The following is a 14,285-nucleotide window of genomic DNA, read 5'->3' as shown; positions in this document are numbered from 1 at the left end:
ACTGTACCTTTTCTGTGTTTAAATACACAAAACCATGATATTACAGTTGCCTACAGTTTTCAATATAGTATTTGTAGCCTACGAGCAATAGGCTATAGCATGTAGCCTGGGTGTGTAGTAGTCTATACCATCTAGGTTTATGTAAGTATACTCTGTGATGTTCACATCACAATGAAATCACCTAATGACACATTTCTCACATGTCCCCAAGTTAAGCAACTGCATAGTTGCTGTTTTTTGTTTTTTTGAGATGGAGTCTTGCTCTGTTGCCCAGCCTGGAGTGTAGTGGCGCAGTCTCAGCTCACTGCAAACTCCGCCTCCTGGGTTCAAGTGATTCTCTTGCCTCAGCCTCCTGAGTAGCTGGGATTACAGCACCCGCCACCACATCTGGCTAATTTTTGTGTTTTTAGTAGAAACGATTTCGCCATGTTGGCCAGCTGGTCTCGAACTCCTGACCTCAGGTGATCCACCCACCTTGGCCTCCCAAAGTACTGGGATTACAGGCATGAGCCACCATTCCCAGCTGACTGCGTAAATGGAAGTAGTATTAGAGTCATTGGATTGAGCTGGTTCTGTTTCTTGATGTGTTTTAGGCAAATCACTAAATCACCATGGGCCTTAACTTCAGCTGTGTAAGGGAGAATTAGATGATTTTTTTTTTTTTTTTTTTTTTGAGACTGAGTCTCGCTCTGTCACCAGGCTGGTGTGCAGTGGTATGATCTTGGCTCTGCAACCTCCGTCTCCCAGGTTCAAACAACTCTCCTGCCTCAGCCACCCAAGTAGCTGGGACTACAGGCATGCACCAACATGCCCAGCTAATTTTCGTATTAGTAGAGACAGGGTTTCATGTTGGCCAGGATGGTCTTGGTCTCTTGACCTCGTGATCCACGTACCTCGGCCTCCCAGCGTGCTGGGATTGCAAGTGTGTGCCACCGCGCCTGGCCAAATTAGATTATTTCTAAGCACATCTAGCTGTTAAGTTTTTCAGTTTTAAGTGGAATTTGGTTGTAATATGTAAAATTTAAAAGAGAAAATGGGCTTTAGCTCTTCAAAAAGCACACATGGGTTATATTTATATCATAAAGGTTTATCAGATACCTATAGAGTTCCTTTAAAGATACCTTGGTTAAATCTGCCATATTCTGATTTTGGTAGAAGTTATGATAGAATAATTCTAAGTTACCAATTTATGTAAAATGTTTAAGTAAATGTGAAAACTTACCAGTTAAACTGAGTGGATGTAGTGGTATATCTTTCTTTTTTTTTTTTTTTTTGAGACAGTCTTGCTCTGTTGCCCAGGCTGGAGTGCAGTGGCGTGATCTCAGCTTAATGCAACCTCCACCTCCCTTGTTCAAGTGATTCTCCTGCCTCAGCCTCCCAGGTAGCTGAGATTACAGGCTTCCATCACCACTCTCAGCTAATTTTTGTGCTTTTTGTAGTAGAGATGGGGTTTCACCATGTTGGCCAGTCTGGTCTTGAACTCCTGACCTCAGGTGATCTGCCCACCTTGGCCTCCCAAGGTGGTTGGGATTACAGGCGTCAGCCTCCACGCCCAGCTGTATATCATTTCAAAGCTACAACGGAGCACTTTACCCTTGGATGAAAAAAAATGTTTATAAAGTTGAATTACAAAATAGACATTAAGAGTTTTAGAGCAAAATAAATATGTAGACTTATGGGTGAGACCATAATAATAATAGTCTGGGGAAATATCTCCAACAGTGGCCATATACTGCATTACAGCCATTACAACTTTCCAACACCATTTAGGCTTAAGGGTCATTGGGAAAGCCCTTTGTTGATGTTTGTAGTGAGAAATACTATGAGCTAGTTTAGCTTATTTGGGCCAGACTAGTTCTGAGTGTTCAAAAGACATACTTGTCAGCATAAAGCAAATCATTGATTCCCTTTCTTGTTAAAATGTAGTGAAAGGCTCTGAAGCCCAGTGAAGTGTGGTACATTCAAAGAAAGTACATATAAAGCTCCTAGAACTTTATTTAATCATGCTTGCACTTTGCTTTTTCCTTGGATGTGTCACTCCAATAAATGCAACACGTGCTACATTTTCTTTTGTGCAGAACTTTCTGCCTTCATGTGGAGAGATGATCATGTATCTAAGGGTGGAGGAGCTCTGAAGAGGACATAGCAACTGAAAAGTGCGACCACCCTTAGGAGGAGGTCAATATTTTAGCTAAGAACCATAAATGAAAGACTATTCCTGTCTGGGTGAGATTGCTCCCACCTGTAATCCCAGCACTTTGGGAGGCTGAGGCAGGCAGATCACCTGAGGTCAGGAGTTTGAGACCAGCCTGGCCAACATGGTGAAACCCTGACTGAAAATACAAAAATTAGCCGGGAATGGTGGCATACACCTGTAATCCCAGCTACTCAGGAGGCTGAGGCACGAGAATCACCCGAGCCTGGGGTATGGAGGTTGCAGTGAGCTGAGATCCTGCCACTGCACTCCAGCCTGAGCAACAGAGTGAGGCTGTCTCAAAAAAAAAAAAAAGATTCCTGAGTGGTAAATTTCACTAATTGAAAGAACCCTTTACCAATTTGACCCTACTTGTTGAAAATACAGAATAATTTTTTGTCTTCAGTGTTAGAGATTCGTCATTTTTCTTACCCAAAGAAAGACTTTGTGCATTTAGAGGTAAAATGTTACTGATCACTGTTCCTAGCTCTAAATGAAGTTTGCCTAGACTGAGCCACAGAAGCCTCCTACTACATGATGTATATACCCGTACAAGATAATAGTCATTTGCAGAAAATAAGTTTTACATTTGGCCTTCTGGCCATCTGATAATTGAGTGCCTTGAAAGGGGAAACAATTCTTGCCTTGAGGAAGAAGTGCTCCCATATTCTTGCATTCTTAGCAGTAGGGTCAGTGTCTTACAGGAATATAAAAGTCCTTGAAGAGACATCTGTTAAGTGTGAAATAGAGCTACATGGCAGTAAAAGACACAGCACGAAGTAATGGCCTGATTGAGGTCAACTTCGAACATGAGGTTTGAGGTGGTCCTATAAAAATAAAGGATCTTCAAAGTTGTTTATGATAGTAAAAACATCTTACAGTTTCATTCCATGTACAATTTGCTAGATGAGCGTGAAAGTATAGCCATACATACATAACACTCAACAATACAATCATGAAAGTCGGCTGCAGGCCGGGCGCGGTGGCTCATGCCTGTAATCCCAGCACTGGGAGGACAAGGCGGGCGGATAACCTGAGGTCAGGAGTTCGAGACCAGCCAACATGGGAATCGCTTGAACCCGGGTGGCGGAGATTGCAGTGATCCAAGATGGGGACTGTACTCCAGCCTGGGCAACGGAACAGACTCTGCTTTTAAAAAAAAAAAAAAAAAAAAGTCGGCTGCAGACGGCGAAAGTGATCTCGGAACCTTTATGCTGGGGATCTTTTTTCGGGAGGGACCGGAAAAGAGGTGGGATCCTTTGTCGCGATGTGGGGTGGCCGTAAGCTGGGCTCCTCCGGCGATTGGTTTTTAAGAGTGGTGGGGCCTGGAGGCCGGAATACAAAAGCTGCACGTCCTCTAATATCCTCGGCGGGTGAGTGTGTGTGCGGAGGTCCCTCGCGTGCAGTCAATTGCGCGGGCTGGCGGCTCTGCGCATGCGCTGGGGGTGGGGCGGTGGGTTGTCTCTGGACCTCGCGAGGGGTCAGCGCGAAACCTAAGGCTGGGCCCTGGCCCCATCTCTCTCCATTGTAAGTCTCGCGTAGTCCCCTTGGCGGACGCCGGGGAAAAGAGCTCAGGACCAGTGGTCCTGTCTGGAAAAGCGCAGGCCGTGGGTCTCCTGTGGCTGAGCTCCTTGCCCCAGGAGCCGGCGACCCGCTGTGCGTGTGTTGCAGTCTGAAGGTCATGGATCTTTCCTTTGCCGGGGCAGGAATAACGCCTCGTAGTTATGCATAGCTTTGTATCTGTGTTTTTTTTGCACAAAGCTTGCTGTTTTTTCAGAAAGAATTTAAGGCAGCTGTACTACTTTTTAATTAATAGGTTAATTCAACAGACTGCATTTGCAAATGAGATCAAGAAAATAACGCACTGCTCAGTGCTTGTAGACAGCAGTCTGATTTTTGAACTCTCAGTATTAAGTAGATCTTTTACATGGAACATCTTTTACATGGAACACTTAACAGATACTGTATGCCAGACACTGTTATGAGCACTGGGAATTTAAAAATGAATGACACCGCAAGGATCTCTTTAAAAATGTTAAGATAAACCGAAGATCAGGATATAATGAACAAAAAAATGGGGAATCTAACCACCCATTAATAAAGGTTATTAGTTGGTACTATCATACAGTGAAAAATAGTACAGCCAATAAAAATGATTTAAATCTATTTGTACCCACATGGAAAAGTAGTAAGATATAGTGTTAAGAAAGTAAAGTTTCATTGTTTTCCTGGAAGGAGCCAAAAAAAAAAAGTTACAAATGAGTATGTATAATGAACTTGGAGTTATAGGTGGAGATATATAGAGAAATTTTGCAGTGATTGCCTGTGGTAGAGTAGGTGATTTTCTATCATTCTATCCTTTATATACTTTTCTTTCTCTGAACTTTTTTTAGTAAACATATGTGTCTTTTATAATCAAAAATTTAGAAAAGATATAATCAACCTAGTTCCAATTTTTGAGGGGTGAACATGGAGCATTTAATCCATATTTGGGATCAAGGAAACTTCTTGAATGGGATATTTAGAGAAATCTTGAAGAAGGTGGCCAGTTTTAGAAGCAGTTGGCCTAGACAGGCAGCTCACTTGAGGTCAAGTGTTCAAGACCAGCCTGGCCAACATGGTGAAACCCTATCTACCAAAAATGCAAAATTAGCCGGGCATGGCGGCGGGCACCTGTAATCCCAGCTACTCAGGAGGCTGAGGCAGGAGAATCACTTGAACCTGGGAGGCAGAGGTTGCAGTAAGCCAAGATCACGCCATTGCACTCCAGCCTGAGCAAGAGTGAGACTCTGCCTCAAAAAAAAAAAAAAAAAAAAAAAAGCAGTTGGATAGGGGAAAGGACCAGCTTCAGAATCTGTGAGAAACTTTGTGAGAAACTGCAAAGGGTTCCTTGAAAAGTAAAGTGTAGGTGGAGGGCAGGAGGTAAAGGCAGGGGGTGGCAAGGGATGAGGCAAGAGGACTTTTTGGCCATGACACATTCGTGAAAGGCCATTTACACCTCCTGAGGTAGACTATCCCGCAGACAGTGGAAATCACTGAAGAAGCAACACAAGCAGATTTATGTTTAAGAAATAACACTTGGCAGCTGTCTACATAGAAAGTGGGACGGAGTCAGGCAAGTCTAGGCCCAAGAAGACCTTAGAGTAATCCAGACAATAAATTATGATTGCTGGAAATAAAGTATTGGCAGGGTAAAAGTCTGTCACCTGTTTTATTCACCATCAGCATGGTGCCTGGTAGGTGCTGAATAAATGACTTTTCAATAAATAAAATGAAAAAAACCTTTTCCCATTCCTTTAAAATCTCAAATATCAGGATGATCACAGATTCAAGTTAGAGAAGGAATTGGTAGCATTCTGTTTAAATACAAACTCAATTACTCTCTTTCAGTTGTGGTAAGGTGGTAGAGTGGTTTTTATTTTTACTTTTTAGATTAATTATTTTTTTGAGAAAAGGTCTTGCTGTGTATCCCAGGTTAGAGTGCAGTGGCATGACCACAGTTCATGGCAGCCTTGGCCTTCCTGGCTCAATTGGTCCTCCCACCTTAGCCTCCCAAGTAGCTGGGACTACAGGCAGGCACCACAATGCACGGCTAATTTTTATATTTTTAGTAGAGAAGGGGTTTCACCACGTTGTCCAGGCTGGTCTTGAACTCCTGGGCTCAAGTGGGCCGCCCACCTTGGTCTCCCAAAGTGATGGGATTACAGGCATTGAGCCACTGCTTCTGGCCTAAGGTGGTTTTTAAACCTCTTGAGAATTGTAGCAATACTGATGACTTAGGGATTCATTTTCCAGAAATAGAGGAGGTAAGAGAGAGATCAAGGGTTGTCTGTCTGTAGAAGGCAGATATTGTTAAAATTTCTAAGGCTTAGTTTCATAATAGTAATAATACCTTATATGTCCTTATCTATATATCACAGTTTACATAGTTAAACTTTATTCTTTAATAATATCTCATGTATCTACCTAAAGTCATACAGGAGGTGATATTTGAACTGGGTCTTAAAAGGTAGTCCAGATAGAGTTGGTGGAAAGGGAAAAAAAATGAACAAAAGCCCGGCCGAGCGCCTTTAATCCTGGCACTTTGGGAGGCCAAGGCAGGTGGATCGCTTGAGCTCAGGATTTGCCCAGCCTGGGCAACATAGCAAAACCCTGTCTCTACAAAAAAAAAATACAAAATTTAGCCAGGCATGGTGGTGTGCTTCTGTGGACCTTGCTACTGGATAGGCTGAGGTAGGAGGATTACTTGAGCCTGGGAGGTAGAAGCTACAGTGAGCCATGAACCCACCACTGCACTCCAGCCTGGACAACACAGCGAGACCCTATCTCAAAAATAAATAAATAAATAAATAAATAAATAAATAAAATGAGCAAAAGCCTAGACACATGAACTTTATTAAAAAAGAACATTGTAATGGGTTTGGGATGGACTGTGAAGGGCTAATTAAAAATAAAACCAAATAAACATAAGCTCAGGAGAAAAGTATGCAGAGACTACAAAAAGATAAGATGTGAAATATAAATGACCATTAAACATAAGAAAGGATGCTTAAGCTCACTCATGATAAATTGAAACTATATTAGCTGGGCACAGGGCCCGTGTTTATAGTCCCAGCTACTCGGGAGCCTGAGGTGGGAGGATCGCTTGGGTGACCCTGGTGGAGGTTGTAGTGAGTGGAGATTGTGCCACTGTAGTCCAGCCCGGGTGACAGAGTGAGACCCTGTCTCAAAAACAAAAACAAACAAACAAATTAAAACTACACCAAGATACCATTTTCACGTATTTGATTAGCAAACATAAAAATGTTTAACAAAGGCCAGGCGCGTGGCTCACGCCTGTAGTCCCAACACTTTGGGAGGCCAAGGCAGGTGGATCACGAGGTCAGGAGATCGAGACCATCCTGGCTAACACGATGAAACCCCGTTTCTACTAAAAATCCAAAAAATTAGCCAGGCATGGTGGCGGGCACCTGTAGTCCCAGCTACTTGGGAGGCTGAGGCAGGAGAATGGCATGAACCCGGGAGGCGGAGCTTGTAGTGAGCTGAGATCGCGCCACTGCACTCCAGCCTGGGCGACAGAGCAAGACTCCCTCTCAAAAAAAAAGTTTAACACATCGTATGGGTGACAATGTGGGAAAACCAACACGAGACACTCTCATAGATTACCCATAGGATTGTAAATTGATTCAACATCTATTTAGTGGCAATTACGATTTACAAATGCACATACCCTTTGACATCATTCTTGAGATTTTACCTACAGGGACTCTGAAACACACATGAAATGAAATAACCCATGTAATTTAATCTCTAGTTGTTTTGAGACGGAGTCTCACTCTTTCGCCCAGGCTGGAGTGCAGTGGCGTGATCTCACCCACTGCAATCTCCACCTCCCGGATTCAAGTGATTCTTGTGCCCCAGCCTCCCAAGTAACTGGGACTACAGGCGCACCCCACCACACCCAGCTAATTTTTGTATTTTTAGTAGAGACGGGCTTCCACCATGCTGGCCAGCCTGGTCTCAAACTCCTGACCTCAAGTGATCTGCCCACCTCAACCTCCCAAACCACTGGGATTATAGGCATGAGCCACCACACCCGGCCCTAATCTCATAGTTTTGATAATTACCCAAATGCTCATTATTAGGGAACTGCTTAAATAAATAATATAGCCAAACAACGAATTATCACGCAGCCTTTTAAAAAATATGAAATAATTTCCAAGATATGTTGGTAGGTGAAGAGAAACATTCAGAAGAATGAGTGTATTGTGCTACTTTTTATATAAAATGACAGAAACTGATACTTTAAAATGATTGCATATGTATAAAATGCCTCTGGAATCTTACATACAAATCTAGTAAGATTGGTTGTTTGTAGGGAGAGAAACTAGATAGTTACAGTCAGGGGTAGGAGAGATACGTTGTACTGTACCCTTTTGTACTTTTTGATTTTTTTAATTTTTTATTTTGAAATAATTTAAGACACAAGAAGTGGCAAAAATAGCACAGAGAGGCTGGGTGCGGTGTTTCACACCTGTAATCCCAACACTTTGGGAGGCCGAGGCGGGTGGATCACTTGAGGTCAGGAGATTGAGATCAGGCCGGCCAACATGACGAAAGCCTGTCTCTACTAAAAATACAAAAAGTTAGCCGGGTATGGTGGCGTGTGCGCCTATAGTCCCAGTTACTTGGGAGGCTCAGCTGGGATAATCACTTGAAACTGGGAGGCAGAGATTGCAGTGAGCTGAGATCATGCCTCTGCAGTCCAATTTGGGCGACAGAGTGAGACCCTGTTCCCCCAAAAAACAAAACAAAACAAAACAAAAACCCCAAACACACAGAGAGAATTTCCATATACTATTCACCCAGTTCCTTGGTGATACCATCCATAGTACATTGTTGAAGCCAGGAAATCAACTTTAGTATGATAATTGACTCCACTACCAACCTTATTTGGTTTTTGCCACCTGTACATGCACTCATTGTGGGAGAGTGAGGGTGTGTGTGTGTGTGTGTGTGTGTGTGTGTGCGTGTATACATAAGTGTTTTATTTATTTACTTATTTAGGTTTTGAGATGGAGTTTCGCTCTTGTCACCCATACTGGAGTGTCATGGTGCGATCTTGGCTCACTGCAACCTCTGCCTCCTGGGTTCAAACAATTCTCCTGCCTCAGCCTCATGAGTAGCTAGTATTACAGGCACCCACCACCACACCTGGCTAATTTTTTTTATTTTTAGTAGAGACAGGGTTTCACCATGTTGGCCAGACTAGTCTCAACCTCCTGACTTCAAGTGATCCACCTGCCTCAACCTCCCAAAGTGCTGGGATTACAGGCGTGAGCCACCGTGCCAGGTCTGTTTTGCCTTTCCATATAAATTTTAAAATCAGCATGTCTGTGTCTATCAAAAAAAAAAAAAAGGCTATTGAGATTTTAATAGGAATTGTATTAAACATATAGGTCGATTTGGGGAGAACTGATGTTTTTAGTATGTTGAATTTTCCAATATGTCTCACGTTTATTCTTTGATTTCTTTAATCAACGTTGTGTAATTTTAAGCATATAGATTCTGTGCATGTTTTTGTTTGATTTATGCAACAATGAAATTTTTTTGGAATGATTTAAAATGATAAAGCGTTTTACATTTTGAATTTTGCCTTCCACTTGTTCATTGTTAATATATAGAAACAAGACTGACTTTTTTGTGTTGCCTTTGTAATCTTTGACCTTTCTTTTTTTATTTTATTTTATTATTATTTTTTTTTTGGAGATGGAGTTTCGCTTTTGTTGCCCAGGCTGGAGTGCAATGGCGCGACCTCTGCTCACCGCAACCTCTGCCTCCTGGGTTCAAGCAATTCTCCTGCCTCAGCCTCCCGAGTAGCTGGGATTACAGGCATGTGCCACTATGCCCGGCTAATTTTGTATTTTTAGTAGAGACAGGGTTTCTCCATGTTGGTCAGGCTGGTCTTGAACTCCCAACCTCAGGTGATCCACCCGCCTCAGCCTCCCAAAGTGCTGGGATTACAGGTGTGAGCCACTGTGCCGCCTGTAATCTTTGACCTTTCTGAATTCACTTATTAGTTCCAGGAGCTTTTTAAAGATTTCTTGGTATTTTCTACATAGACAATAGGGACAGCTTAATTTCTTTCTTAACATTCTATATACCTTTTATTTCCTTTTCTTGCCTAATTGCACTGAATAAGACTTTCAGTACTATGTTGAATAAGAGTAGTGAGAATGGATGTGTTTACCTTGTTTCTGATTTTAAGGGGAAAGGGCTTAGTCTTTCACCATTAAGTACTATGTGAGCTATAGGTTTTTTTGTAAAATAATTTCCCTTTCATTCTTAGTCTGCCAAAAGTTTTTAATCATAATGGATATGGATTTTGTTAAATGCTTTGTCTGTATCAATCAACATGATTATGTTTGGTATTTGTTTTGTTTTGGTTTTTGGTTTTCATTTGTTTGTTTTTTGAGACAGTGTTGCTCTGTATCCTGGGCTGGAGTGCAGTGGTGCAATCATGGCTCACTGCAGCCTCTGCCTCTCAGGCTCAAACAGTCTTCCCATCTCAATCCCCTCAGTAGCAAGGACCATGGGTGCACACCACTATACCTGGCTAATTTCCTAAGTTTTTCTGTAGAGATAGGGTCTCACTATGTTGCCCAGACTTGTCTCGAACTCCTGGGCTCAAACAATCTTGACTCTTCAGCCTCCCAAAGTGCTGGAACTACAGGTGTGTGCCACCCTGCCTGGTGTGTTTCTCTTTTTTATTGTTAATATGGTCGATTATATTAACTGATTTTTTAATGTTGAACTAGTGTTGCATACCTGGAATAAATCTCACTTGGTTGTGCTATATTGTTCTATTTATATGTTGCTGAATTATATTGTGCTAATATTTGCTAAGAATTTTTGTGTCTGTTCCTGAGAGGAATTGGTCTGTAGTCTTTGCTGTACTCTTTGATTTTTGTATCAGAGTAGTGTTGGCTTCATAAAATGGCCTGGGAAGTATTCCTTACCCTTCTATTTTTTTAAGAGATTAAGTAGAATTGGTTGTTATCGCTAAGTGTTTAGTAGAATTCACCAGCAAAGCCATCCGAGACTGGAGATTTGTTTTTCAGGCTTCTAACTATGAATCCAATTTCTTTAGTAGTTATCAGTTATTCAGGCTCTCTATTTTATCCTATATGAATTTTGGTAGTTTGTGGTTTTTATGGAATTAGTGCATTTTGTCTAAATTGTAGAATTTCTGAGTGTAGAGTTATTTGTAGTATTCCCTTATCAACCTTTTAATGTCTATCAGATCTGTAGTGATATCCTTTATTTCTTGATATTGGTGATTTACATCCTTTCTTTGTCAGCCTTGCTAGAGGCTTATCAATTTTATTGATTTTTGCAGTGAACTTCAGGTTTGATATATTTTCTCTGGCTTTGTTTTATTTACAATGTCACGGATTTTCATTTTTATTTATTTATTTATTTATTTTTTGAGACAGAGTCTTACTCTGTCACCCAGGCTGGAGTGCAGAGGTGCCATCTCAGCTCACTGCAACCTCTGCCTCCCAGGTTCAAACGATTCTTGTGCCTCAGCCTCCAGAGTCGCTGGGATTACAGGCATGTGCCACCATGCCTGGCTAATTTTTGTATTTTTAGCAGAGATAGGCTTTTATCTTGTTGACCAGCCTGGTCTCGAACTCCTGACCTCAAGTGATCCACTTGCCTTGGCCTCCCAAAGCTCTGGGTTTACAGATGTGAGCCACCTCACCCGGCTGATTTCTGTTTTTTATCATTTTCTGATTTCTGCTTGCTTGCTTTATGTTTATTTTGCTCACCTTTTTCTAGTTCTTGAGGTGGAAACTTAGATTGTTGATTTGAGGCTTTTCTTCCTTTTTTCTTTTCCTTTCTCTTTCTTTCTTTTCTTTCTTTCTTTCTTTTTTTTTCTTTTTTTTTTGACAGAGTCTTGCTCCATTACCCAGGTTGGAGTGCAGTGGGGCAATCTTGGCTCACTGCAACCTCCATCTCCCAGGTTCAAGGGATTCTGCTGCCTCAGCCTCCCCGGTAGCTGGGACTACAGGTGCGTACCACCATCCTCAGCTAATTTTTGTATTTTTAGTAGAGACAAGGTTTTACCATGTTGGCCAGGCTGGTCTCGAACTCCTGACCTCATGTGATCTGCCTGCCTCGGCCTCCCAAAGTGCCCAAAGTGCTGGGATTACAGGTGCGAGCCGCCATTCCTGGCCCTTTCTTCCTTTTCAATACGATTATTTTAGTGATATAAATTGCCCTCTCAGTGCTCCTTTAGCTATATCGGCCGATTTTTATAAGTAGTATATTTATTTTCATCTACTTCAATTTTTAAAATATCCCTGAGACTTGTCTTTGACTTATGGATTGTTTAGAAGTGTGTTGTTTAATTTCCAAGTGTTTTGCTTTTTACTGTTATTTTTCTATTATTTATTTGAGCTTATTGCAGTCAAAACTATAGTTTGTGTGATTTCACTTAAAGTTGTGAAGATTTGTTTTGTGTCCCAGGATATGGTCTATCTTTATGAATGTTCCATGCATGCTTGAAAGAATGTATATTTTGTTGTTTGGGGGAAGTGTTTCACACATTTTAAGTAGATTTTATTGAATGATGGTCTTATTCAGTTCTTCTTTATCCCTGCTGGTTTTCTATCCAGTGGTTCTATCAATTACCAAGAGAAGAGTGTTGAAGTCTCCAACTTACAATTGTGGAATTGTTTATTTCTCATTTCATTTCTATGAGTCTTTATGTGTTTTGAAATTCTGTTGTTTGGTGCGTACATATTTTTTTTGAGACAGAGTCTTGCTCTGTCGCCCAGGCTGGAGTATAGTGGCTCGATCTCAGCTCACTGCAGCCTCTGCCTCCCGGGTTCCAGTGATTCTCCTGCCTCAGCCTCCTGGGTAGCTGGGATTACAGGCACACGCCACCATGCCTGGCTAATTTTTGTATTTTTAGTAGAGACAGTGTTTCACCATGTTGACCAGGCTGGTCTTGAACTCATGACCTCAGGTAATCTGCTTGCCTCAGCCTCCCAAAGGGCTGGGATTACAAGCGTGAGCCACTGCGCCTTGCTGGTGCATACACATTTAGTACTGTTTTTTCTTCTTGGTGGATTGTCCCTTTTATTGTGATGTAATGCCCCTCTTTGTTTCTGGTACTTTCTTTGCTCTAAAGTCTACTTTGTCTGAATGTATATTGAACAACTGAGTGTTCTGCAATACAGCTACTGGCTCATAAAGCAGGCCCCTGTGTAAGTTGAGCATATAGACTGGGTGAATGTTTATTTTAGGTTTTATATATATACATACAATTTTTTCCTCTGTAAAGGGTGTTGATGATATATAAAAATTCATTTCATGTAGCTAATATGGAATTGACAGAATTTGAACTAGTTTTGACAAATAATTTCAGAATTAATATTATCCTAGTTTAAAACATAACACTTTATATTTGAATATCATTCCTGTCATTTTATGTACATAATGTAGATATAAAAACGAATGGCATGAAAAACTTTTTTTAATTTTATTTTTTTTTGCACACAAAACAATAAACATTTTCTAAAAGTACATACGAACAAAAAGATGCATATCAAACATATTAGGAAGGTTGCACATGGGAAGACGGGGAATAGAAATGGGGGGTGGGAATTAAAGAAAATAAATGAGAGAGGGACTTTGTATGGATCCATGATAATAACTCAATCCTCTATTTGACAAAGAAGAAGGAGAAGGAAGAGGAGGAAAAAGAAAGTGGGATAAAGGATCAGAAAGGGAGGAAAATAGAAAAAATTAGAGTATGACTCCAGGGTAGACCTGTTTGGTTGTCGCTTGGTTCATTGGTTGGTTTGACAGTTGTATTTTTCATATGTTTCGCCATGTTGGCCAGGCTGGTCTCGAGCTCCTAGCCTCAAGTGATCAACCCGCCTCAGCCTCCCAGAGTACTGGGACTACAGGCGTGAGCCACCACATCCAGCCCCCACATTGCTTCTGGCCTCTGTGGTAGACCTCCCAGACAGGGCGGCCGGGCAGAGGCGCTCCCCACATCCCAGACGGGGCGGCCAGGCAGAGGCGCTCCTCACTTCTCAGACGGGGCGGCCGGGCAGAGGGGCTCCTCACTTCTTCCCAGACGGGGCGGCCGGGCAGAGACGCTCCTCACTTCCTAGATGGGGGGGCAGCCGGGCAGAGGGGCTCCTCACTTCCCAGACGGGGCGGCCGGGCAGAGGCGCTCCTCACATCCCAGACGATGGGTGGCCGGGCAGAGGCGCTCCTCACTTCCCAGACGGGGCGGCCAGGCAGAGGCGCTCCTCACTTCCCAGAAGGGGCGGCCGGGCAGAGGCGCTCCTCACTTATTCCCAGATGGGGCAGCCAGGCAGAGGCGCTCCTCACATCCCAGAAGGGGCGGCCGGGCAGAGGCGCTCCTCACTTCCCAGACGGGGCGGCCGGGCAGAGGCGCTCCTCACTTCCCAGACGGGGCGGCCAGGCAGAGGCGCTCCTCACTTCCCATATGGGGCGGCCGCGCAGAGGCGCTCCTCACATCACAGAAGGGGCGGCCGGGCAGAGGCGC

At 42.7% G+C, this 14,285-nt stretch overlaps 1 protein-coding gene across 4 annotated transcripts in view; it reads left to right on the top strand.

Annotated features, from left to right (window-relative positions):
- The first annotated feature begins 3,445 nt into the window (after nt 1-3,445).
- Nucleotides 3,446-14,285, top strand: part of COQ3 (coenzyme Q3, methyltransferase) — a 26,843-nt gene continuing 16,003 nt past the window's right edge. The window contains exons 1-2 of one of the 4 annotated variants that reach the window (XM_032155662.2): nt 3,541-3,577; nt 8,942-9,047. Coding sequence is in view for 2 of the 4 variants with exons in the window: in XM_032155660.2 (XP_032011551.1) it covers nt 3,462-3,567 (106 nt within the window). In the remaining 2 variants the exon portion in view is untranslated. Of the gene's footprint in view, nt 3,578-3,672; nt 3,722-8,941; nt 9,048-14,285 lie in introns of those variants that run through there. The other 3 variants (XM_032155660.2, XM_032155661.2, XM_032155663.2) reach the window with 3 other exon arrangements.

This window comes from Hylobates moloch, unplaced genomic scaffold (assembly GCF_009828535.3).
Source record: "Hylobates moloch isolate HMO894 unplaced genomic scaffold, HMol_V3 SCAFFOLD_2, whole genome shotgun sequence".
NCBI lineage: Eukaryota > Metazoa > Chordata > Mammalia > Primates > Hylobatidae > Hylobates > Hylobates moloch.
The sequence above is the reverse complement of the archived record's forward strand: the minus strand, read 5'-3'. Positions and strand labels throughout refer to the sequence as shown.